The 25,296-nt window shown below is 39.3% G+C and overlaps 1 protein-coding gene and 1 long non-coding RNA gene across 3 annotated transcripts; one reads left to right on the top strand and one right to left on the bottom strand.

Moving 5' to 3' along the window:
• The first annotated feature begins 2,387 nt into the window (after positions 1-2,387).
• On the top strand, positions 2,388-23,889 carry MGST1 (microsomal glutathione S-transferase 1). Its single transcript, XM_072765947.1, has 4 exons — positions 2,388-2,625; positions 8,479-8,627; positions 10,696-10,790; positions 23,288-23,889. The coding sequence occupies exons 2-4, from the start codon at positions 8,502-8,504 to the stop codon at positions 23,532-23,534; spliced, it is 468 nt and encodes a 155-aa protein (XP_072622048.1). The 5' UTR covers positions 2,388-2,625; positions 8,479-8,501; the 3' UTR covers positions 23,535-23,889.
• On the bottom strand, positions 3,868-6,034 carry LOC140599906 (uncharacterized). Of its 2 annotated transcripts, none has more exons than XR_012002949.1 (3): positions 5,368-6,034; positions 4,638-4,857; positions 3,868-3,960 (listed from the first exon to the last, which is right to left on the bottom strand). It is a non-coding gene; the product is annotated as an uncharacterized lncRNA (long non-coding RNA). The 2 variants fall into 2 exon arrangements; XR_012002950.1 differs by having other exon boundaries at positions 4,638-4,854.
• Positions 23,890-25,296: the final 1,407 nt, after the last annotated feature.

Genomic DNA, 25,296 nt, shown 5'->3' with positions numbered 1-25,296 from the left:
ACAAAGCATATTGTCATTCTAAAATAAAATTTGTATGCTTAGAATGTTGCTAATTTTTATTTCATTTTTTGGTTCTCTTAATCTTAAAGGTTCTCAGCCATGTTTACTCAAATCTTCAACAGGATATGCCCCCTTAGTTTCAGGTTGTAGAGGCATTTTTTCTGTGGATTTAGAAAAAAATGAAGATCTGAGATATTTACAAGAAATGATGGGCACCTGATCTCCTCCCACTTACAGTAAGCCTTGTCTTGTGGTAATGGCAGTCCTTTCTGATATTTCTCCTTTGTGGCTTTTCTTAAAAGGTAAGAACTGCTAGGCTGCAAATGCTTTATTCTTCTAGACCTTTCTGATCTGATCCTTCTTTTCTTTGTTGTGGCAGCTACTCTGCTGAATGACCTTTGCTCTCCCACCACAAATCACTGACTTTTTAAAACGGTTTTAATATTTAATAGGGAATTACTTGTTCTGAATCTTGGGTCGAGCTTTCCTGAAAGATTTTATTATATACTTAAAATGAGGGTGAAGAGAAGGGTTCAAAGCCTGAACCCCTCCCTTTACCCAAAGTAGAACAAGCTGGATAAAAACTCTTTCTCTTCTGTACTCATCTAAGAGTTTGTAACAAATAGAAGGTGTAAATTCTTTACTGCCCTAGTTCATACCCCAGTTATCATTCTCATTTCTCAACTGAAATATTTTCATCCTCAAGTTTGGTGGCCTTCATACTTTTCCGGCCTTTGTGTTTACTAGATTATAAACTCCTTGAGCAAAATTATTTGATGCTGTTCATCTTAGTTGCAGATTTTAGTATCAAGCCGAGGGCCTTGTATTCACTTCATAAATGCCTTTTGAATTAAATTTATTACTGTCACATGCTGATGTTGTACTAAAGACAGTGTCATATATGTAACAGACAGGCAATAATTGTGCATGGTTTGTTGATAGCAAGCACTCAGGATTTATTCATTGATTAGTGAAATTTGAATACATCTTATAATTAGATCATCAGATGAGTCAGGTGCTCTTTTCAAAAACACGTTTAGAACTGCTCCACTGGAATTCTGTAGATCAAATTATTTAATAATAGCTCTTTGTACCTTTTTGGTAATGTTACGGTTTGGGCTGTATCCCCTCATAGTTAGTTAAAATACTAAAGTCTTGTGGTGAGAATTCAGAATAGAAACATCTCAAAGTCTGTCCTATTCGAGTTAGTGTTTACCGCCAGGTTCCAGAGTACTTAACTAAGAAGATAAGGAAATAAATATAATTTTCAAAAGCTAGAGACCTGAAAATGAAGCACTACTATCTTCTGATGTTGGATTTCCCAGTACTCCTACTGATAGGCTTATGAAGAAATTGTTCTCCCGCTCCTGATTAATTTCTGCTTCCTAGAGCAAACTGTTAAGTCTTACTTCCTTTTTTTGGTAGAACACGGACTTGTCTATCAAATCCTAGACAGCTACTCCTGAGGGCACACCTTAAAACCCCGAAGAAGGTAAAATCAGGACAACACAAAAGAAGGAAAGAAAAAGGAAGTATACTATACAGCAGGTGGTAAATGTGTGAGAAGTATTACCAGGAGAGAAGTAACATAGATTGAAAACATAAATCCTTAAACAGTTTTAGATAAAACCATGGAAGCTAGGTCCATAAATATTTTTGCGGGGACTCAGAAGCTTAGAAATATTCCCTGCTCTAGATACGGATGTCAGGATAACCATGCCGTCCTACAACACTCCCCTAAATGTCCCTGTAAAAACCATACTAGGCTGACTGTGTAACGGACTGACGCAATACAATCTCCAATTCCAGGGGATCCCTGGGTGGCGCAGCGGTTCGGCGCCTGCCTTTGGCCCAGGGCGCGATCCTGGAGACCCGGGATCGAATCCCACGTCGGGCTCCCGGTGCATGGAGCCTGCTTCTCCCTCTGCCTGTGTCTCTGCCTCTCTCTCTCTCTGTGACTATCATAAAAAAAAAAAAAAAAAAAAAAAAAATCTCCAATTCCATTTTGGACTCTGCACACGAGGGGCCAGAGCGAGGAGGCAAACTGCCGGGGATTAGAGACCTGGAAGTCAAGAGGCGATCTTGACTGAACGTTGCACCTCGTCCGTGCCAGCCTTTGCCTTGCCACGGGTCCGGGGAAAGTGAAGCTCAATGGGAAGCACTTTTGTGAATGATTTCTCATCAGTCTGCCCCCCTCCCCTCCCCCTCCCAGAGATTTAACTCCTCTATAGAGCTTTTAAAGCTTTCAAAATTCAGCATTAGCACCTTTGCAAATGGTTTCCAGCTACCTGAAAGCTTTGCCAGTCTCCAGGCAGCAGAAGTCCCGAGCGAACCGCTCAGGTCCCCGCCCCCACCGCAAAGGGGACAGAGCCCGGGAGGAGCCGCAGGGGGTCAAGGAAGGAGACCCGGGGGCGGGGATTACTCTGCCACAGAAAATCAGGCGATTGGGGGAGGTGCTTGGCCGGGCTGGGAGTCCGGCTGGAAGCGCTGGAGAGCGAATAAGAGCGAACCAGCCGGGGTGGGTGCGGTGCTAGGGTCCCGGGGCCGCGCCGTGCAAGTCCCCGCAGTGGCCGTGCGCCCCGCCGCTGGCACAGGTGCGCCGCGGTGCTCCTGCTCCGACTCGCAGTACGTGCCCGGGGTGGGGGCGGGGGCGGGGGCGGGGGCGCGGGGGGCCCGGGGCGCGGGGGGCGGAGGAGCGGGCGCGGCTGCCGGGGCCTGGGCTTCAGGGCTCTGCGGCCGCGGGAAACTTCCCTGCTCCCTTGAGCCTCCGAAAGGCAGGTGGGCTCCTGCACCCTTGCACGTTAGGTTGTCCCCGTGGTCAGACTCCAGGGAGGAAACTTCCGAGAGGAAGTCTTTTCAGGTCACCCCAACTTTGGGGTCCCGGAGAAGTGAAATCGCAACCTGGAAGAGGCGGAGCCGAATTCACCCCTACCCCAGGCCAGCTCGGGCCTCTGTGTGCCCAGCACGCTGGGTGCAAACTGTAGGAATATATGAAGTCGCTGCAGTTTTAAGCAACTTATGTTCTGTCGAAGGGTGCGGAATCTTGCAGCGGCTCTGGACGAATTGGCCTTTGCACCTACTGAGGTCTAGGAAGGATTTGCTCCTCATGGTTCACTTTGTTAGGCAAGAGGAACATCAGCAAGTTAAATAATTAATAATAATAATAATAATAATAATAATAATAATAACAAAGTGCAAGAGAACATAAACTTTGTGATACTATAGCCAACCCCTTCCAACCACCTAACCACCCCCCCCACCCCCCCCCACTCCCTGTCTGGAAGAAGAAGCCATGGGAGGTATGGACTCAGCTTTTACTGCTCTGGTTGGCTGGCTTGGGGCAGTGGAGAGAAGGGTGCATGCAAATCCCCCATCTCCTTGCTTCCTTCAAAATAGTCCCAAGGCTTCTTAGTATTCTGGGCACCCTTTTGTTTTCTCCTTTGCCCTCTGCCTGGTTTGTCTCCAAGGGAGTGCCAAGTGGGTTATAATCAAGCATTGTTGTATGGTCACATGGAAAATCCCCAGATCCTCTAGTTTACAGCCTTTCTTCCACTTAAGATGAGTTCTTTAGGGCCTTAGCTTGCCTTGAATACCAAGCTACACATACCTTTTGCATAGCCTGAAGGCCTTCTATGCTGGGAGATAAGATAATGATAGGGTCTGTTGTCCTTTTCTGTTTCCAGAAGGAGAGGACTATGTGGGGACTTTGGTCATTTTTTAAAATGGTAAATAAGTCCGATTTTGAATGTTGCTCTTGGTGGCAAACAAGTACAGTTTTTCTCAGGGTTTGCTTTAGGGTGTAGTTTACTAACCACGGAGGCTGGGAAGGGAGATCAGCACAGCGCCTGAGAGCCGCCTTACCCCACATCTTCCCAGCGCCCCCAGCATGTTCCCCCCAGCACTTGGGCTCTGAAGCATAGGAGGCCAGGTCTGCAGTCACCTTGTCCAGTTCAGAAAATCCTAGAATTGATAACAGCAACAAGGCCGTTAAATTATCTTTTTTTCTTTATCTTAAGGTAGTGTTATATTTGTTTGGGAAGTCATAAAATTGCAGAGTCATGGCTCAGCGGATGTGTGACCAGATTTTTGTGTGTTTCACAATATTGATGTTGCAAGGCCACCATAAATAAGAAGAGAACTTTGCCCTTTTTGGCCAAGAGCCTGTAAAGAGGAGTATTCCATGGTTGAGAGATAAAGACTCAACTGTAATAGATACAGTAGGGGTAGGCATTGTGTTTAGATAGGAGGGCGAGATAGGAATACAAGATGGAACAGAAAAAGGTGCCCCCAGAAAACCAGAGTGGTCTAGAATTCTTAACCTTGATAGTGGCTGCTCATGAATTAAACACTTGAGAAAACTGGGTTCTAGTCTTGGTCCATCCACAGTGAATTTGGGTCGCATTACTCCCTGTACCTCTTCAGGCCTCTGTTTCCTTATAGATTAAAGGCAGAGACAAATACTCCTGGCTCTGACTACCTTAGAGTTTTCTAGATCAAGTGAAATCATGGGAAAGCTGTTTGAAATTTCTAAAATTATCTCCTTGGTGCCTAGGACAGTACCAAAGCAGGAACTTATTTCCTGGATAGTTACACAGCACTTAGTTCTAAGCTCTGTACACTTTACTCATTTGACTCACAAGAATCCTGCGCGTTGGAGGTATTATTAACCTCATTATCCAAGGAAGGTAAGTAGGTCCCAGAGAAGTTAAACCACAGGCAGTAAACTAGCAGAGCCGAATGTCCCCGGCCTCTAGCCTCGTCCTTGCGTCTCTGTGTGTTCCCCATGCTGCTCCTTGTCCCTTCAACGGCGGTCACCTCCAGCTCAGGGAATGGAGCCCAGCTCTCTGGTGTTCTCTGCTATGCCAACCAGTGATGGACAGCAAAGGGAATGACACCCGGTACATTTAGAATTTGTCATGACAACAGTTCAGTTTCCTGTTTTGTCTTGTCTTAGATTATTCACACCTTATTCTGGAATACCCAAAACACCTGACATTTTACCCTCTGAATTATTAGTACTATGACACTCCTTTCCAGCCTCCAGGTGACCTTCTCTAGCAAAAAGCTTATCCACTAATTTGAGAGAGAGAGAGAGAGAGAGAGCACGAGTAGGGGTAGGGGGAAGGGCAAAGGGAAAGGGAGAAGTGAGGCTTGATCCTAGGACCCCGAGATCATGACCTGAGCCAAAAGCAGATGCTTATTCACCACCTGAGCCACCCAGGCACCCCAGTAATTTTGTCTTGACTGCAGCGCCCAGCCACAATGTAGGCTCAAGGCAACTTACTGACAGATCAGCTTTGGAAAAAAGTCTAGGCCAGCACCGTCCTATTCCATGCTTGAAATCACTTCTGTTTCTTCGTGTCTTACCTTCACTGCTGCACACCTGGCCCGCAGGCCTGCTGGAGTGGAAGGTGCTGGTCTCCGAGGAGCGGTTCCGGGACCTGTCGGGTGGGAATGCAGAGGCTCAGCACTGGCCCATCTCCTGGAACCACAGACTGGAGGAGTTAGGCCACATTCTTGGTGCTGGAAAACCTCTTTGTGTGAGGTGCAGTGTTAACGTGTTGTTCACATTTAATGAAAAACAAAAACCCTGGCTTTGCCTTTTTCTCCAGCTGCCGACGTCTTTGTGTTCTTTTCCCATCAGCAGTTCTGGAAGGCTTCTGCTTTTTCTCTTCTTTTTCAATGCCAGTTTTCACTAAAAGAAAACCCATCCTCTGGACTTTTATTCCATTGCTGAATCTATTTCGTTCTGTAGACATCTGCAGAGACCTACGGAAACTATTTTAGTTGTAAAATTATTGCTAAATAACAACAGTTCCGACTTGATAAACTTCTATGTAACTTTTTTTTTTTTTTTATTACTATTAACATTCCTGCTGTGTTTCCTCAGATCTCTGTCCAGAGGCATAGGACTTAAGGATCCCTTGTTAAGCTAATTACTCTACAGGAGCTTTGAAGGATAGTGAGGTTTTAATCAAGACTTCTTCCCCACTCCCACCCCCTCTACCAGAACAAGAGCAGATCCATTAAATGGTGGTAAAGTATTACCTTGCGCTGAGAGCTTATATCACATTATGTGTTTCAAGACTACTGACTTTTGGAGGTGGATTAATGTGTCCTATGCATTTGGTTTTATTTTTTAAACTGGAACATATAGTTTCTGTTTGCTTAAATCTGAAGTACATATTCAGCCTGCCTTTAAAAATAGGGGTTATTGGGGCATCTGCGTGGCTCAGTGGTTAAGCATCTGCCTTACCTCAGGTTGTGATCCTGGGGTCCTGGGATCGATTCCTGCATCGGGCTCCCTGCAGGGAGCCTACTTCTCCCTCTGCCCGTGTCTCTGCTTCTCTCTCAGTGTCTGCCATGAATGAATGAATGAATGAGTAAATAAGTAAATAAATAAATAACATGTTTTTAAAAATATAAAATAAAATAAAATAAAATAAAATAAAATAAAATAAATAAAATAGGGGTTACTCAGGAAGCTTTGGTTTCTTTATCTGGAAAATGGGAATGATAGTACCTATCCTGTAGGTACTGGTACACTGTAGCATAATTGGGAGAGGAAACATGATAACAGACAAAGAGTGTACCAGCCACAGAGCAGGCTTTCAAAGTTAGTTGAATCAGAATTAAGCAGTTTGCAGTCTCTTCTCAAAGGAGACAGTGCAGTGTACTTAGTGTACAAGCTACGAAGGCAGAGATATGGGTTGTGTCCTAGCTTGGCTGCTCAACATTTCTGAATCACATTTTCTTCACCCGTGAAATGAATATAGTTATGAGAACTATACTAGTATAGTTACAAAGGTTATGTAATGCACCTAAAGTACGTGGCATAGTTGGACGCATAGTGGACTCATAAAATTAAGCATATATGTATCTGTGTGGTTGTATATATCACAGTAACAGCAATACTTAGACAACCGTATGACCTGAACCGAGTAAAGAAAGAGATACAGATTTTTTTTTTTAAGATTTTAAAGATAGAATGATCAGAATTTGGTAGATGTCAGCCTGATAAGGTTGTATATAGGAGTTGAGTTTTAAAGGCAGGAACGGACATTGTGTCCAAGAGACCATACTCCATGCCTAGCAGATTAAGTAGTACAGAAGCTTGAATGTGAGAAAAGATGTGTGTTTATGTGGAAGGGAGAAGAAGCAGACAGCAGGGCTGATAATTGAACAAGAGGATGTTAAAAAAGAATGGCTACCAGTTAGGGTAGGAAATTTACATGTTAAGCTTTACCCTAAATCCCTATCCACTTTGACTTCAGTATCACCAGATTGCCTTAGCTTCCCTTCTGGGTACATTCTCACTTACCCTTCCAACTTCAGACAGATAGTTACATTCAGTGGAAGGTGAAGTAAACTGAAGAGTTATATAAAGCTAATCTCCATTAGCTTATTCCTTCTTTGAAAGTCCCATAAGTGCTACTTCCTTACTTGCATTTGCCTGGCATTTTGTTTCAGTATCCTGCTTCTCCTTGTTCACTTGTGTTGGTATTAATGATGACTATAATCATGGTGATAATGATGATCATAAGGTATAATAACCTTATCGAGGGTTCTTCTTGGGCCAGGTTCTGTGCTAAGTATAAGTATATTCCACATGTTATCTCACTAAATCCTGACAACAAACTGGTAAGTTAAGGACTATTTCTATTCTCATCTTATAAATGAAGAAACTTAGTTTCAGAGAGGCCAAGTCTCTCAACCAGAGTTGATAACCAAATGGTGGGATTGGAATTCAAATCTTGCAGCCTGGGATCTTAAATACTCTTGAAATGAGAAAACACTGTAAACTGGGTTTCTAAAGAAGGATATATATTAGAGCTTAGGGATTTATTTATTTTTTTTCTAAGACTATTTGAGAGAGTGTGTGTAACCAGGGGGAGAGGCAGAAGAAGAGGGAGAGAGAATCACAAGCCAACTTTGCTCTGAGTGCAGATTCCAACTCAGGGCTCGGATCTCATGAGCCTGAGATCATGACCTGAGATGAAATTAAGAGTCAAATGCTTAAACAAAATGCTTAACCAACTGAGCCACCCGCAGGGGCCCAGAACTTTGGCATTTCTAATCAAACATTAATGGTGCTACTATGTACGTAATTTAATGTTACTGGAGAGATCAATCCATGAACTCTGGTCCTTTACATCCAACTTATGGTTCTTCTTGATGCAAAAATAAGATTTTCATCTCACTTTATAGCATTGTACCCATTTGTGTTTGCTTCTCATTCCCCTATGTTTTCATTTTCACTCCATGCTTGTTTAATATCTTCAAGCTTAATGTTCTAGAACTAGAAAAACACAATATTGTTTATTTTGAAATTTTAGCAAAGATTATTTCTTCTGCAATAACCCAGGATATTTTTTAAGAACAATGTGGTTAATGCTGCAATATAAGCACACCAAGTGACCATCAAGTTTTTTGAGGTATTCCCATCTACTTTTCCTATCTTGTCTAAAATCTTTTCAGGATTCCAGACCAAAATTGAGAAAATGGTTGACCTCACTGAGCTAATGGAAAATGAAGTATTCATGGCCTTTGCTTCTTACACAACAATTATTCTTTCAAAAATGATGTTTATGAGTACTGCAACTGCATTCTTTAGATTGACAAGAAAGGTAAGACATTTGGAGGCAATATTTTCCTTGAAGGGTTGTCATTTTGGAGAACAATTTTCTTGATTAACATTTTTTTGGGGGGGGTAGTGGGTAAAGCCCAATGGCACAGTGTTTAATGTTGCAAATGAATTATGCCATTTTTGGTACAGATGCATCTGGTATATTTATGGAACAGGTACTTTTTCCTGGAAACTAGTAAACGTTTTTTTCGCTGTGGCTTTTACCCTTTATCAGGTATGCTTAGTATATGAGATTCTAAGAGTATCAGAGTTTTCAAGAAAACTTTCTGTCATTTTGAAGGTAATTTTGCCAACTAGAGTTTAGAAAATAGTCATTTTCCAGATGGGTAACCAGTGTCTTCGTTCTATTACAGGTCAAGGATATACCTTTGGGGACAGAATTATTATTATTATCATCAGTAGAGCCTTTAATGATGGGACAAGGCATTTGAATTATGTGTAGTTCTGACTTCTTAAGTGGGTGCTATTTCTGCCCAGCATTATAAGAATGATTTTTTCTTAATGGTTGGGGAAAGTGATAGAAAGATTTCGAAAGCATGACATATACTCAAACAGGGTTTGTAACCCAGTAAGGGAGGATAGAGCAAAACTACCTTGACAAAGCTAAACTATTTCCATTGGTGTGGTCCCTATCCCTAGTCAGCAACTTCTTCCTGGAAACCACCTATTTCTCTCTCTCTCTTTCTGAGTCTCTAATGGGTCCAGGAGTCAGAGCAGCAGGCTGTGAAGTGACTGCTTACCACCAGGTTTACAATGTCCTCCAGAAACATAGTAGTACTAAGCAAAGCAGAAATGTACCCCATCTTACAAGAAAGGGAGAAAGGGAGAAAGGAATTCAGATTTGTGGAGTGCCAGTGGTATGTGCCAGGAGCTGCGTGGTGCTCTTTGTATGTGTGAAATCATGGACTCATTTTACATAGTTTTTAGTATTATCATGTGAAATGAGCATTGGTCCCCCCATTTTACAGATGAGAAACTGGAAGTCAGAGAGGTCAGGTAGCTTACCCAAGGTTACACACCCATAAAGCATGAAGCTAAGATTCTAATTCAGATTGCTTTAAACCTGAATCGCATGCACTTTCCACTTTAATACATTTATTTACTTATATGAAACATATTTATTGAACATAAATGCCAGACACTTATTTAGAATGAAGACAGACAAAGCTGGCCTCAAGAACTGATACTCTATTAAGTCCCTTCCCATCAGTTCTCCTCAACATCTTTATCTGAAATAAATGCTTATGTCATATTAAGAAAAGTAGTATAATATTTATGAATTTCTAACCTTAAATTAGGCTAATTTTGTAGTTCATGTTTTTCTTTATTATAAATTATTAAACAGTGGAACACACTTAAATATTTTTAAATGCATTTTTCAAGTTTCAAGGGATGAGGAAATCATATCAAACAGCATAATAATTTGCAGGAAGGAATAAATGAACATATGCCCTAGAACATGGACTTGGTATTTTTAGGAATGCAATTCTACTTCTTATATTTCACTATATTATTCAACCCAAAGTGTTCATTAATTCAATAAAAGAAAAGAGATACACATATCCTAACAAAGTACAAAATACATTTCCTGCCCCTCGCTCTTATGCTTCTTGGCTGTTCCCTAACATATGTGGTTAGTAAATTAAGGACCTTCATATAAACCAATCAGGTGGGAATATTAATACTCTTAAGGGAAATTGTATCAATATCACTAGGAAAAGATTCCAGTTCACCTTAATAATAGTCGATGATGGATTGGAATTATGCTCTCTTTTCCACTTTTCCTTTTTTTTCACTATGTTTATGCATTAGTTTTTATTTATGTTCTTATTTATGCTTTTCTTTAAAAAAGTTTTTTTTTGCACTGTTAAAAACTCAGGTTTAAAGTATAGACCCCTCCTGGTGTTTGAGCTCCAAATTTTCTTTTCATAAGGGCCAACCTGAATACCTGTATTTCTCCTGTTAAAATGCAAATAATTTATCAGATAGAATACTCCCACGTTATTTGGTATTTGAAATAACTTTTTTTTTCTTGGTGTTTGGAATAGGTTTTTGCCAACCCAGAAGACTGTGCTAGCTTTGGCAAAGGAGAAAATGCCAAAAAGTATCTTCGGACAGATGATAGGGTGGAACGTGTACGGAGGTAAACCCACTGTCCCCTAAAATTATTTACTTGATCAAAGAATTTTGGTCCCAGAGTTCACTGAGGATGTTGGGGGGTCATAAGAAGGGATAAAAGTCAGTTATCTTAACTAGTCCATACAATAATGATAGAAAATTAGGAATCTAGAAGTCTCCATCTCTCACTGCAATTGCACCTGTTGCCAATTTCCTACCTTGTCAGGGTTAATGACTTTGTACTGTGTAGGGATTTTTTTAAAAGGTATTAAAGGTAGGAGGTAAAACGAGGATGGTAGATTCTTCAGTTTTGTCATCTTTCTCCAGAGGTGAGACTGTCAGCTTATTTGAAAAGTTGAAGATACTTTTGCATAAAACTCGAAATGTGGACGTGGGAAGTCTTGCCTTCCTTTTTCTCTCTCCTTTATAAGTATTATGTTTAATGTACTGAGAATTCAATGAGCAATGAAAAGCCATAAGCGAAGATACTATCCACACCACTTCCTAATAATATAATTAATACAGTTTTAGAAAAGCAAATTGAATCTTAGTTCTAAAGGTATACTTCTTAATCTTTGCCATAAAGTCATATAAATTACAAACTTTTTTTCACCTTTTACTGAACTGTAATTGACAAATAAAATTGTAAGACATATAAAGTGCACAGCACCATGATTCAATAACACGTATGTGTTGTGAAAGGTTTATCTGCATCGAGTTTATTAACACATCCATGACCTCCATAGTTACCACCCCCTCTGTTTTTTAATGAGAGCATTTAAGGTCTAATCTCTTAGCAAATTTCAATTATACAGTACAGTGTTATTAACTATAGTCACCATGTCATGCTTTAGGTCCTCAGACCTTCTTTATCTTATAACTGAACTTTTGTACCCTACCAACCTCTCATTTCCCCCCAGCCCCTGGCAACCACCTTTCTACTGTTTCTATGAGTTGAAAATTTTTTTTCCAGTCTTTTAGATTCCACGTATAAGTGGTACCATATAACATTTGTCTTTCTCTGCTTTATTTTACCGAGCCTAACTGCCCTTCAGGTTCATCTGTGTTGTTGGATGTAATAGGATTTATTTCTTTTTTAAGAGTGAATAATGTCCCATTGCACATATATACCACATTTTCTTTATCCATTCATCTATTGATGGGCACTTAGGTTGTTTCTGTATCTTGGCTATTGTGAATGATGCTGCAGTGAACATGGGAGTGCAGATATCTCTTTGGAATTTGGATTTCTTTTCTTTTCTTTTCTTTTCTTTTCTTTTCTTTTCTTTTCTTTTCTTCTTCTTTTCTTTTCTTCTTCTTTTTTCTTTTTTTTCTTTTTTATATATACCCAGCAGTGAGATTGCTGGATCATCCGGTTGTTCTATTTTTAATTTTTTGAGGAACCTCCAAACTGTTTTCCATTGTGGCTTATACAAGTTTACATTCCTACCAACAGAGTTCCCTTTTTTCCACATTTTTGCCAGCATTTATCATCTCTTGTTCTTTTGACAATAGCCATCCTAAGAGAGGTGAAGTTAATCAAAATCACTGATTTTGGATGATTTTTGAATAAAAATCAGTGGTTTTGGATGTCTTCTTTGGATAAAAACAACTATTCAGGTCTTTGCTTATATTTATTAACTGGATTATTGTTATTGCTGTAGAACTGTGTAAGTTCTTTGTATATTTTGGGTATTAAGCACCTGTCAGACATGTGGCTTGCAAACATTTCCTCCATAGATTGTCTTTCCATTTTGATTATGGTTTCCTTTGCTGAGTAGAAGCTTTTTGGTTTGATAGAGACTCATGTGTTTATTTTGGTTTTGTTGTCTTTGATTTTGGTGTCAAATCCAGAAAAATCATTGTTGAAGCCAGTGTCAAGGAGCTTACCCTCTATGTTTTCTTCCAGGAATTGTATGGTTTCAGGTCTTACATTTCAAGTCTTTAATCCCTTTAGAATTAATTTTTGTGAATAGTATAAAATAGGGTGTGGCTTCATTCTTTTGCATGTGGAAATTCAGTTTTCTCAACACAGTTTATTGAAGAGACTAGCCTTTCCTATTGTATATTATAGTTATTTTTGCTACTTGTCTTTTAGTTTTTATACTAGACTTATGTAATTTACCCACCATCATTACATTATACACCCACTGTGTATTTTGAATTTAATTATATTTGCTTTTACTGGTGAGTTTTATACTTCTGTTTGTTATCTTCTTACAAAATAATGTCCTTCTGTTTCAACTTAAAGAAAATCCTTTAACATTTCTAGCTGCTGTAGTGGTGATGAACACTTTCAGCTTTTGTTTAGAGAATTCTTTGTCTCTCCTTCAATTCTGAAGAACAACTTTATCAGGTAGAGAATTCTTTTTTTTTTTTTTTTGTATATTTTTTTATTGGAGTTCGATTTGCCAACATACAGCATAACACCCAGTGCTCATCCCGTCAAGTGCTCCCGTCAGTGCATGTCACCCAGTCACCCCATTCCCCCACCCACCTCCCCTTCTACTACCCCTTGTTCGTTTCCTAGAGTTAGGAGTCTCTTATGTTCTGTCACTCTCACTGATATTTCCTACTCATTTTCTCTCCTATCCCTTTTATGACCTTTCACTATTTTTTATATTCCCCAAATGAATGAGACCATATAATATTTGTCCTTCTCCGATTGACTTAGTTTACTCAGCATAATACCCTCCAGTTCCATCCACATCGAAGCAAATGGTGGGTATTTGTCATTTCTAATGGCTGAGTAATATTCCATTGTATACATAGACCACATCTTCTTTATCCATTCATCCTTCAATGGACACCAAGGCTCCTTCCACAGTTCGGCTATTGTGGACATTGCTGCTAGAAACATTGGGGGGGGGGGGTGTCTCGGCTTTTCACTGCATCTGTATCTTTGGGGTAAATCCCCAGGAGTGCAACTGCTGGGTCATAGGGCAGATCTATTTTTAACTCTTTGAGGAACCTCCACATAGTTTTCCAGAGTGGCTATACCAGTTCACATTCCCACCAACAGTGCAAGAGGGTTCCCCTTTCTCCACAGCCTCTCCAACATTTGTTGTTTCCTGTCTTGTTAATTTTCCCCATTCTCACTGTGTGAGGTGGTATCTCATTGTGGTTTTGATTTGTATTTCCCTGATGGCCAATGATGTGGAGTATTTCCTCATGTGCTTGTTGGCAAGCACATCTATCTATGTCTTCTTTGGTGAAATTTCTGTTCATGTCTTTTGCCCATTTCATGGTTGGATTGTTTCTTTCTTGGGTGTTGAGTTTAAGAAGTTCTTTACAAATCTTGGATACTAGCCCTTTATCTGATATATCTTTTGCAAATATCTTCTCCCATTCTGTAGGTTGTCTTTTAGTTTTGTTGACTATTTCTTTTGCTGTGCAGAAGCTTTTTATCTTGATTAAGTCCCAGTAGTTCATTTTTGCTTTAGTTTCCCTTGCCTTCATAGATGTATCCTGCAAGAAGTTGCTGTGGCCAAGTTCAAAAAGGGTGTTGCCTGTATTCTTCTCTAGGATTTTGATGGATTCTTGTCTCACATTTAGATCTTTCATCCATTTTGAGTGTATTTTTGTCTGTGGTGTAAGAGAATGGTCTAGTTTCATTCTTGTGCACAAGGCTGTCCAATTTTCCCAGCACCATTTATTGAAAAGACTGTCCTTTTTGCAGTGGATAGTCTTTCCTGCTTTGTCGAATATTAGTTGATTATAGAGTTGAGGGCCCATTTCTGGGTTCTCTATTCTGTTACATTGATCTATGTGTCTGTTTTTGTGCCAGTACCACACTGTCTTGATCACAGCTTTGTAGTACAACTTGAAATCTGGCATTGTGATGCCCCCCGGCTCTGGTTTTCTTTTTCAATATTCCCCTGGCTATTCGGGGTCTTTTATGATTCCACACAAATCTTAAGATTGTTTGTTCCCACTCTCTGAAGAAAGTCCTTGGTATTTTGATAGGGATTGCATTAAACGTGTAAATTGCCCTGGCTAACATTGACATTTTCACAATATTAATTCTGCCAATCCATGAGCATGGAATATTTTTCCATCTCTTTGTATCTTCCTCAATTTCTTTCAGAAGTGTTCTGTAGATTTTAGGGTGTAGATCCTTTACCTCTTTGGTTAGGTTTATTCCTAGGTATCTTATGCTTTTGGGTGCAATTGTAAATGAGATTGACTGATTCCTTAATTTCTCTTTCTTCAGTCTCATTGTTAGTGTATAGAAATGCCACTGATTTCTGGGCATTGATTTTGTATCCTCCCACACTGCCGAATTGCTGTATGAGTTCTAGCAATCTTGGGGTCCATGGAGTCTTTTGGTTTTTCTATGTACAGTATCATGTCATCTGCAAAGAGGGAGAGTTTGACTTCTTCTTTGCCAATTTGAATGCCTTTTATTTCTTTTTGTTGTCTGATTGATGAGGCTGGGACTTCTAGTACTATGTTGAATAGCAGTGGTGACAGTGGACATCTCTGTCATGTTTCTGATCTTAGGGGAAAGGCTCCCAGTGTTTCCCCATTGAGAATGATATTTGCTGTGGGCTTTTCGTAGATGGCTTTTAATATGCTGAGGAATGTTCCCTCTATCCCTACACTCTGAAGAGTTTTGATCAGGAATGGATGCTGTATTTTGTCAAATGCTTTCTCTGCATCTAATGAGAGGATCATATGGTTCTTGTTTTTTCTCTTGTTGGTTTGATCTATCACATTGATTGCTTTACGAGTGTTGAACCAGCCTTGCATCCTGGGGATAAATCCCACTTGGTCATGGTGGGTAATCTTCTTAATGTACTGTTGGATCCTATTGGAAGGAACAAGAATTCTCTTGTTGAGAATTTTTGCATCTGTGTTCATCAGGGATGTGGGTTTATAATTCTCCATTTTGGTGGGGTCTTTGTCTGGTTTTGGAATTAAGGTGATGCTGGCCTCATAGAATTAGTTTGGAAGTATTCCGTCCCTTTCTATCTTTCATAACAGCTTTAGTAGAATAGATAGGTATTGTTTCTTCTTTAAACAAACGTTTGATAGAATTCCCCTGGGAAGCCTTCTGGGTCTGGACTTATATGTCTTGGGAGCTTTTTGATGACTGCTTTAATTTCCTCGCTGGTTATTGGCCTGTTCAGATTTTCTATTTCTTCCTGCTCCAGTTTTGGTAATTTGTGTTTTTCCAGAAATGCGTCCATTTCTTCTAGATTGCCTAATTTATTGGTGTATAGCTGCTCACAATATGTTTTTTAAAATCGTTTGTATTTCCTTGGTATTCGTTGTGATCTCTCCTTTTTCATTCATGATTTTATTAATTAGAGCCTTTTCTCTTTTGTTTTTAATAAGGCTGGCTAATGGTTTATCTATCTTATTAATTCTTCAAAAGAACCAGCTCCTGGTTTTGTTAATCTGTTCTACAGTTCTGATCTCTATTTCATTGAGCTCTGCTTGAATCCTTATTAACTCTCTTCTTCTGCTTGGTGTAGGTTTTATTTGCTGTTTTTTCTTCAGTTCCTTTAGGTGCAAGGTTAGCTTGTGCATTTGAGTTTTTTCCAATTTTTTGAGGGATGCTTGTATGGCAATGTATTTCCCTCTTAGGACTGCTTTTGCTGTATCCCAAAGATTTTGAATGGTTGTATCTTTATTCTCATTAGTTTCTATGAATCTTTTTAACTCTTTTAAAAAAATATTTTATTTATTTGTTCATGAGAGACACAGAGAGAGAGAGAAAGAAAGAGAGAGAGAGGCAGAGACACACACAGGCAGAGGGAGAAGCAGGCCCCGTGCAGGGAGCCCAATGAGGGACTCGATCCTAGGACCCCAGGATCACACCATGTACTGAAGGCTGGCACTAAACCGCTGAGCCACCCAGGGATCCTTAATTCTTCTCTAATTTCCTGGTTGACCCTTTCATCTTTTAGCAGGATGCTTTTTAACCTCCACATGTTTGAGTTTCTTCCAAATTTCTTCTTGTGACTGAGTTCAAGTTTCAAAGCATTATGGTCTGAAAATATACAGGGGACAATCCCAGTCTTTTGGTATCAGTTGAGACCTGATTTGTGACCCAGTATGTGGTCTATTCTGGAGAAAGTTCCATGTGCACTTGAGAAGAATGTGTATTCAGTTGCGTTTGGATTAAAGTTCTGTAAATATCTGTGAAATCCATCTGGTCCAGTGTATCATTTAAAGCTCTTGTTTCTTTGGAGATGTTGTGCTTAGAATATCTGTCATTTGCAGAAAGCACTGTGTTGAAGTCTCCCAGTATTAGTGTATTATTATCTAAGTATGTTTTTACTTTGGTTATTAATTGATTGATATATTTGGCAGCTCCCACATTAGGGGCATCAGTATTCATGATTGTTAGGTCCTCTTGTTGGATATATCCTTTAAGTATGATATAATGCCCCTCTTCATCTCTGACTATAGTCTTTTGGATAAACTTTAATTTATCTGATATGAGGATGGGTACCCCAGCTTTCTTTTGAGGACCATGTGAATGGTAAATGGTTCTCCAACCTTTCATTTTCATTAGGTCATTAGGTCTCAAATGAGTCTCTTGTAGACAGCAAATAGATAGGTCTTGCTTTTTTATCCTGTCTGAAACCCTGTCTTTTGATGGGATCATTAAGCCCATTCATGTTCTGAGTTACTATTGAAAGATATGAATTTAGTGTCATCATAATACCTATTCAGTCCCTGTTTTTGTGGATTATTTCTTTGGCCTTCCTTTCTTTTATAGAACCCCCCTTAATATTTCTTGCAGAGGTGTTTTGGTGGTCACATATTTTCAATTTCTATCTTGGAAGCTCTTTATCTCTCCTTCTATTCTTAATGAGAGCCTTGCTGGATAAAGTATTCTTGGCTGCATGTTCTTCTCATTTAGAACCCTGAATATATCCTGCCAACCCTTTCTGGCCTGCCAGGTCTCTGTGGAGAGGTCTCCTGTTAACCCAACACTTCTCCCCATATAAGTTAGGGATCTCTTGTCTCTTGCTGCTTTAAGGATTTTCTCTTTATCTTTGGAATTTGCAAGTTTCACTATTAAATGTTGAGGTGTTGAATGGTTTTTATTGATTTTGGGGGGGACCCCTCTATCTCCTGGATCTGAATGCCTGTTTCCTTTCCCAATTTAGGGAAATTCTCAGCTATGATTTGTTCACATATGCTTTCTGGTCCTCTGTCCCTCTCGGTATTGTCTGGAACCCCAATTAAACATAGATTTTTCCTTCTGAGGATGCCATTTATTTCCCTTAACCTTTCCTCATGGTCTTATAATTGTTAAATTATATTTTCTCTTCCTTCCTTGCCATCGACTTGTCTTCTATGTCACTCACTCTTTCTTCTACCTCATTAATCCTCATCATTAGGACTCCCAGTTTGGATTGCATCTCATTTAATTGATTTTTAATTTCGGCCTGATTAGATCTAAATTCTGCAGTCATGAAGTCTCTTGAATCCTTTATGCTTTTTTTCCAGAGCCACCAGTAGCTTTATAATTGTGCTTCTGAATTGGCTTTCTGACATTGAATTGTAATCCAAATTCTGTAACTCTGTGGCAGAGAGTACTGTTCCTGATTCTTTCTTTTGTGGTGAGTTCTTCTTTCTAGTCATTTTGCTCAGTGCAGAGTGGCTAAAAACGAGTTGTACTTGTTAGATGTACTTGTTAGATGTGCAAACTCTTCTCTCTGTAGCATTCCAGCTGTGTTCCCTTAAATCTCAGGTCGAATTTGTAGGTTTTCAGGATGATTTGAACGTTATCTAGGTAAGTTGGTGGGGACAGGTGTCTTGGGGACCCTACTCTCCCCTGCCATCTTACCCCACCCCCCAGGTAGAGAATTCTTTGTAAAATATTTGGTATTTATTTTATTAATTATATTTTTAAGACTCTTAAAAAGAGTCCCATCCCACTCCCTTCTGCCTTGTAGTTTCTGATTAAAAGTATGCTGGTAGTCTTATGGGGTTCCCTTGCATAAGACAAGCTACTTTTCTCCTGCTGCTTTTAAAATTTTCCCTCTCTTTAACTTTTGGTAATTTAATTATAATATGCTTTGGTGTGTCTGTGTGGATTCATATTTTTTGGTACATCTGAGGTTCCTACATCTGGATGTCTATTTCTTTCTCTGGGTTGGGAGGTTTTTAGCCATTATTTTTTGGTTAAGCTTTCTGCCCCCTTTTCACTCTCTTCTACTTATGGGACCTCTGAAATAAAGATATTCATCTTTTTGATGGCATTATATAAGTTTCATATTTTTCCTTTTTTTTTTCTTTTTGTGCCTCCAGTTACATGAATTCCACTGACCAAGTCATTTATTAAACGGAATGTTTTTCTTCTAATAGTAAAGTCTGTGCTAGGTAGTTTGAATAAAATGTTAACTTCTGCTTCTCTTAGTTATATATTTGTTAAGTTAGCAGTCCTACTGAGTAAATCAGCTAGTCTCAAAAATGGACGAACAAGAACGTGGATTTAAAATAAAATAGTTTCAGGACAAAGAATTAGTGCGAAAATTTCAAACAGTATCAGAAAATTGTGTTATTATGAAAGGGATTAAACAGTAGAAAAGGGTGAGTACAGCTTTGTGGAATTACCAAAACCACCAAGAGACATTAAGCAGTTCAAAACTTTGTGTTTACCTTTTTGTAGATCCCTTCTAGAGCAGGTAGTCACATACATGATGCTAATCATGACCTTATGCTGATAACGTTGCCCAGGACTTGAGAGTGATAATTATTAGACACTCGATGGCACTAGCGGGTTTGGAGGGAAGATCCAAGCGTCATGTGTGAAAGCTTAACAAAATAGATTTTATTTTGAGATTTTAGATTCTTCCCCATTCTCCCCTTCCAGCCTCCCCCTCCTTGCCATACCCATAAGACTGTACTTCTAGAGGAGCAAACCATTATTGAACCTGATCTTCTAGTCAGGTTGTGAACAATTGACCTTAGTTCTGAAAGGAATCAGTGTCCTTGAAGAGGTGCAGCGACTGTGTGCATAGCGCCCCCTGGTGATCAGACACTGGCTTTTCAGTGGCAACAGAAGAAAGTCTCCGAGAAAGATAGGGTGTCCAGTTTCCAGTTGTATTGTTTGAGACCTTATGGACCCCATCAAAAACTTTCTAAGAACAGTTTACTTTCGGTGAAACTTTACAGATAAAGTGTTTCCAGAATCTCCCCCATCTCATTTTTAACCTGGATTTTTTTTTTACACTACTTCCACATGTGAAGCTATTTCTATTAGTATATGCCAATGGCAGGGATGAAATGGGGCCATGAATGAAGATATGCAATCTTGAGAAAATTAATGCATAAACATGTGGGAAAAGTAATTAAAAACAAAGGAATATGTGTGGAAATGTCAAGATAAGTGACTTATAGGTCAGCGACTCAGTGCTTTGGGCAGACAGAAATCAGTGATGATTAGAAAACATTTTATGTATGTATCTATTTAATCCTATCTCACGAGGTTCTAGAAAGAATTTGAGATCATATATACATTTGTTACAACTAGATGAAAGAAAATTGTAAGGTAATTAGGGCAGCTGGAAAAATAAAGGGAACTTTTCAAAAGGGAAAGAACGAAGGCTTCGGTTTGGTATACAGGGAAAGGAGAGATGTGTAGAACATACTAACTTCTGAGGTAGAAAATACTTTTTCACTGAGTGATGGAATTTAGGTGATGCTTACTGGGGATTCTTTCAAGGGACTGAAGCTTAGGCTAGGAGTTGAACTAGATGGCTTCCCTTCTGGACCCAGTGCACGAATAAAACATTCATTGAGAGGTTGTTGTGTGTTTATTGATGTCACTTCTATTAGGATATGATAAAAGAGCTTTAAGACTGGATTCGTGCCCTGGAGGGATTTATAATTTTTACCATGAAAATAAGGCCAACATACATGTAGTAATTAGAGAATGATATAAAGCAGCTTCTTATCAGATGTTAAGTTGTGGGGTACAAGGTATAAGTTTCTAAAGGATTCAGGAATATTGGATGGAGGAATAGCTTAAAGGATATTAGGATTTGGGAAGAGGAAGAGAAGAGTTATCATGTCAATTTGGGATAATTTCTTTGTGGGAATTTGAGCACACTGCTATATTCTGAGTGTGAAGAGCTTTGGTTGAGATAAGGTCCAGATCAGATGGGTGATGCAGAAATCCAAGTGGTTCTGATCTGAGGGAAGAAATTGTGACTGGAGCATCATGAGCAGAGAGTAGGGCTGTGTAAAGGTCAGCCATAGAGCAAGGCTATACCAAGGGGCATCTGTCCAAAGGAGAAAAGAAAATGGGAACAGAAGTCATGATGGAGGGAAGGGGACAGACCAGATAGAAAGTGGTCATGAAGACATCTACCTACTAATAGATTTTGGTAGCCATCTAGAAAGGACAGGAAGATGAAAAAAGCTGCCCTTATATGGTAAGCTGTGTTGTTCAATCAGAGAAAGGATTCCAATGGAAAGGTGATACTGAACTCACTGGTAGAGCTCGGTATGTGTATGCCTGGGCCAGGGTCTAAAAAGAACAGCATGTAAAATGGCGTGAGTTAGCATTGAGTATGAGCGTCTGTTGAAAACAGACAATTTCTAGGACAATGAGCAGAGTTATCTGTAAGAACATTTGGAAGGCTGAAGACAGGAAAGGCAAATTGAAGAAGTGAAATAAGATATAGGGAGGCCAGAAAAAAATGGAGGGACTAATACTGTCCAAAGAAGCCCTTCTCTGACCTTCCTTCCCTCTACCCCCAGTGAAACCCATTACTGCTTGTTGTCCTAGACTTTCTTCTCTGTTTTAAAACTGTATTCTATTTGCTTATTGCTTAAGTAGACATTGTTTTCCATGGGGTGTCCCTTTTAAAACTTCTTCCCCAACTTAGAAGTTTTAGAAGGCTTAGAAGTAGACATTGTTTACCATGGGGTCTCCCTTTTAAAACTTCTTCCCCAACTTTAGAATGTCTTACCTTTCAGAAAGCTGTGGGGGAGAAAACTAACATGGCCAACATTGGAGGTGAAGCTATATCTGTGGCACGGCAGGAGAATTCAAAGGACCAAACCAAATAGCCTTCATATAATTGAAGTGGATCCTTCCTAAATAGGAAATAGTATTCCTGCCCCTTCTCATCCGCCTTGCTATCAGTAGCCTGTTCCATGAAAGAGAAGGGACAGGAACACTCATACCATTCTGTCTTTGCTTTTATTTAGGAACAGGCCTTTTTTAAAAAATTATTTATTCATGAGAGACACAGGGAGAGAGGCAGAGACATAGGCAGAGGGAGAATTAGGCTCTCTGCCAGGAGCCCAATGCGGAACTCGATCCCAGGACCCTGGGCTCATGAGCTGAAGGCAGATGCTCAACCACTGAGCCACCCAGGTGCCCCAGGAACAGGTCATTCTTTATTTAAAATTTTCAAAACTATTACTTATCTAGGTTATTATCATCTTCTTCAACCTTCATGTTGTCACCATCTTTGTCAGGCAAGCTATGGGAAACAGGAGAAAGGAAAAGAGGTGGGAGATGATGGTGATTGCTGAGCAGGGGATATGTAATAATTTTTTTGGTAGAAGAAAAAAGAGTGACATAAGACAAATTTTTTTTTTTCATTTTGAAATGCCTATCAGTAGCTGATAAAGCTCTATCAAAAATCTCACCTCCTAGTCTAGATTCTAAAACAATTTTAGTTCTGGAAACTTAAACAGGGACATTAGATTTTAAAATTAAGCACTTCAAAAAAAATCAAGCCAATAATAAATGCACCTTCTATTCTCATTCCTGGCCAGAGAAACCCAGGATGCCATAAATCAGAGGAAAACTTGTAGTTAAACCATGATTTTTGTCTTCTTCTAGCTATAGTATATAAAGATAGAATTTAGGAAACATATCTTTCTATATTGTCTATCATTTTTATGTATTCTTTGTACTTTGCTTCTTCACTTCAGTAATTCTTTTTATAATTTGAGGATACATTGGCTAAGATTTTCCCCATATTTGAAAGGCTACTTATGTATTCTGTTGTTTGGAAGTTGAGGGCATAAGATTCTTAGTATTGAAATGGTAAATTAAATTGTTGACAACCTAGTAGTTTGGGTGGATGAGCAAGGATTGGCTGAGTAATGATTTTGTAGATTGGCAGAAGTGATGGAGGAGCCTTATGAAAGATTATAACCAAAAGGATTTTCTTCTTTTGGAAAGAAGTGTTTTAAGAAGAATCTTGAATTGCTATTGTATGAATCTCAGAAGAGCAAGTATTTCATATATAAAAACTGAAGTGAGTTTTATGACAATAGATGCAGCAGTTTTGATATGCCTGAGCGTGCAAAGTGCCTTCTTTGTTATATGTTGAAATACACTAAAGATAGAAACAAAAATAATGAGATATTTAAAATAAAAGCTAAATGGTTGAAGAAGGAAGACAATTTGAAAAAAAAGTGAAATAAATCTGCATTTTAAGATCCACTAACATTAGTTTTAGAAGAAAGGGAAAATGAACCTATTTCTACTGATTTTGAAGTCAGTGTTTTGCTAATCATCTTTTCCCACAGAGCTCACCTGAATGACCTTGAAAATATTGTGCCATTTCTTGGCATTGGCCTTCTGTATTCCTTGAGTGGTCCAGATCTTTCTACAGCCCTCCTGCACTTCAGACTCTTTGTTGGAGCACGGATCTACCACACAATCGCGTATTTAACACCCCTTCCCCAGCCAAATCGTGCTTTGGCTTTCTTTATAGGATATGGAGTTACTTTTTCAATGGCTTACAGGTTGCTGAAAAGCAGATTGTATTTGTAAAGAGAATCATATAACTTGTCATCCAATTACTTTCTAAGAATTCTATAATTTCAGTTTATAATGAATAGTTTGTTAGATTCTAAGTGGGAGGGGAGCAGGGAAATTAAGATGGGGCCAACAGTCTGAATATCAACATCACCAATGTCTTTTATTGTTTTATATTTGTGCTTGAAATTTAATGTAATTCTTAAAGTCTTTTGACTTCTTTAAGTGCCTTGTTGTAAATTCTGATTATAATTCATAATATTCTTTCAACATTTAATATTTTAAATCTATAAAAAGGGTGATTGCATGTATGATAAACATATTGTAATATCACTGAATTGGGCATAGGAAATAAAGAATTTAAAGAATAGTGTTATTTGGTTTAATTTTTTCCCAACTTGTATTTTCGGAAGCAAAGTCTGTTCAGTGAGCAACTTTAACCTGTGATCGGACAGCACAGAGAAGAGTGCATAGTTTACATTAACATTATTTAATGTCACATTACATCAATTATTACATTAATTAATGATGGATATTTTCATCTTCCGGATACTTACTTAGAACTCTGAAAGCGAAGATTATGGTTTATTTATTCTTGCATGTGGGTTCTCATTCACGCACACAGACAAGCAGGAAAACATTCACACCCACACACACCGAATTCATAAACACCTCACCTACACACACCCATGATAAGTACCAACACCATCACCAGTACTAACCATTATGGATACTTAATGATGAGGTAGCATGGTACTTCTTCATACTGTGCCATCTCCCTTCATGGTACTTCTTCATACTGTGCCATCTGCCTTCACACGTGCCTTGCTCTCTCCTCACTTACCCTAAACCAACTCTATCATAAGTAAGTTGAGATCCTTCTGTAGAAATCAGAAGACACTTACCTGTAATTCTAATAGGTACAGTATCTAGGGCAGTGCAGGGAATTTTGTTGGGAGGTGCAGTGACTCTCAGATGAGGCTGGATGATGGGCCAAGTTTTGTTGAAATCTCTACAGCTAGCGTTTATACACACAGATGTGTATATATGTGGAGTCTATATTATTTAGGACACAAGCCCTATTGCTTTATCATATGATATTCCATAGAGTCTTCTGAACAGGTGGGGACATCTTTTTACAAGAAGTACTTATTTGGCTTGTGCATGTTGAAACGTGGTGGTGGGATATGAGAGGTCCATGTGTATCAAAGGCCTTAGTACTTTAAAAAAGATTAAGAAAACTTTAATCAATGCCAAATGAGTAAGTCCCTCTGTTTTGAAGGCATACAGATGTACTCTTTCAGGGCATAAGTGCCATAAGGTCCTGAGGGATAGAGTTATAAGATCCAAAATATAAATAAAGCTGAATTGGAATGGTAGGGAATTCATCAAAACTTGGTCTTGTAACTGTCCCATAGTCTGGTGGTCTGAATCCCAGGGGTTAATCCATTCTGCCTCCATGGTCAAGGTGACTGGAAGCTGAAATCATGATCACAAAGCTTCTGTTGATGTTCTCTGAGAGAGCCCTGCCAAAGGTACTAAAGTTACTCTAGGACCCAGGGCTCTCCACGCTGCAGGTTGGGCTTGTGTGGCAAAAATGTGTACTTGGTGGGCATGGGTTAGACCAAAGACAGTTCAGTGAATCAGATGTTTGATGGCATAAGACTGAAATAATCTGATACCTCCACTTCAAAATAGAGATGATCTCATAAATGGGATTAAAAATACTTGTAGTCCATTGGCTACAGCATGCCACACTCATTTCCACACTTGGAAC

Source organism: Vulpes vulpes, chromosome 8 (assembly GCF_048418805.1).
Source record: "Vulpes vulpes isolate BD-2025 chromosome 8, VulVul3, whole genome shotgun sequence".
Lineage (NCBI taxonomy): Eukaryota > Metazoa > Chordata > Mammalia > Carnivora > Canidae > Vulpes > Vulpes vulpes.
This window is presented reverse-complemented; position numbering and strand designations above follow the sequence as displayed.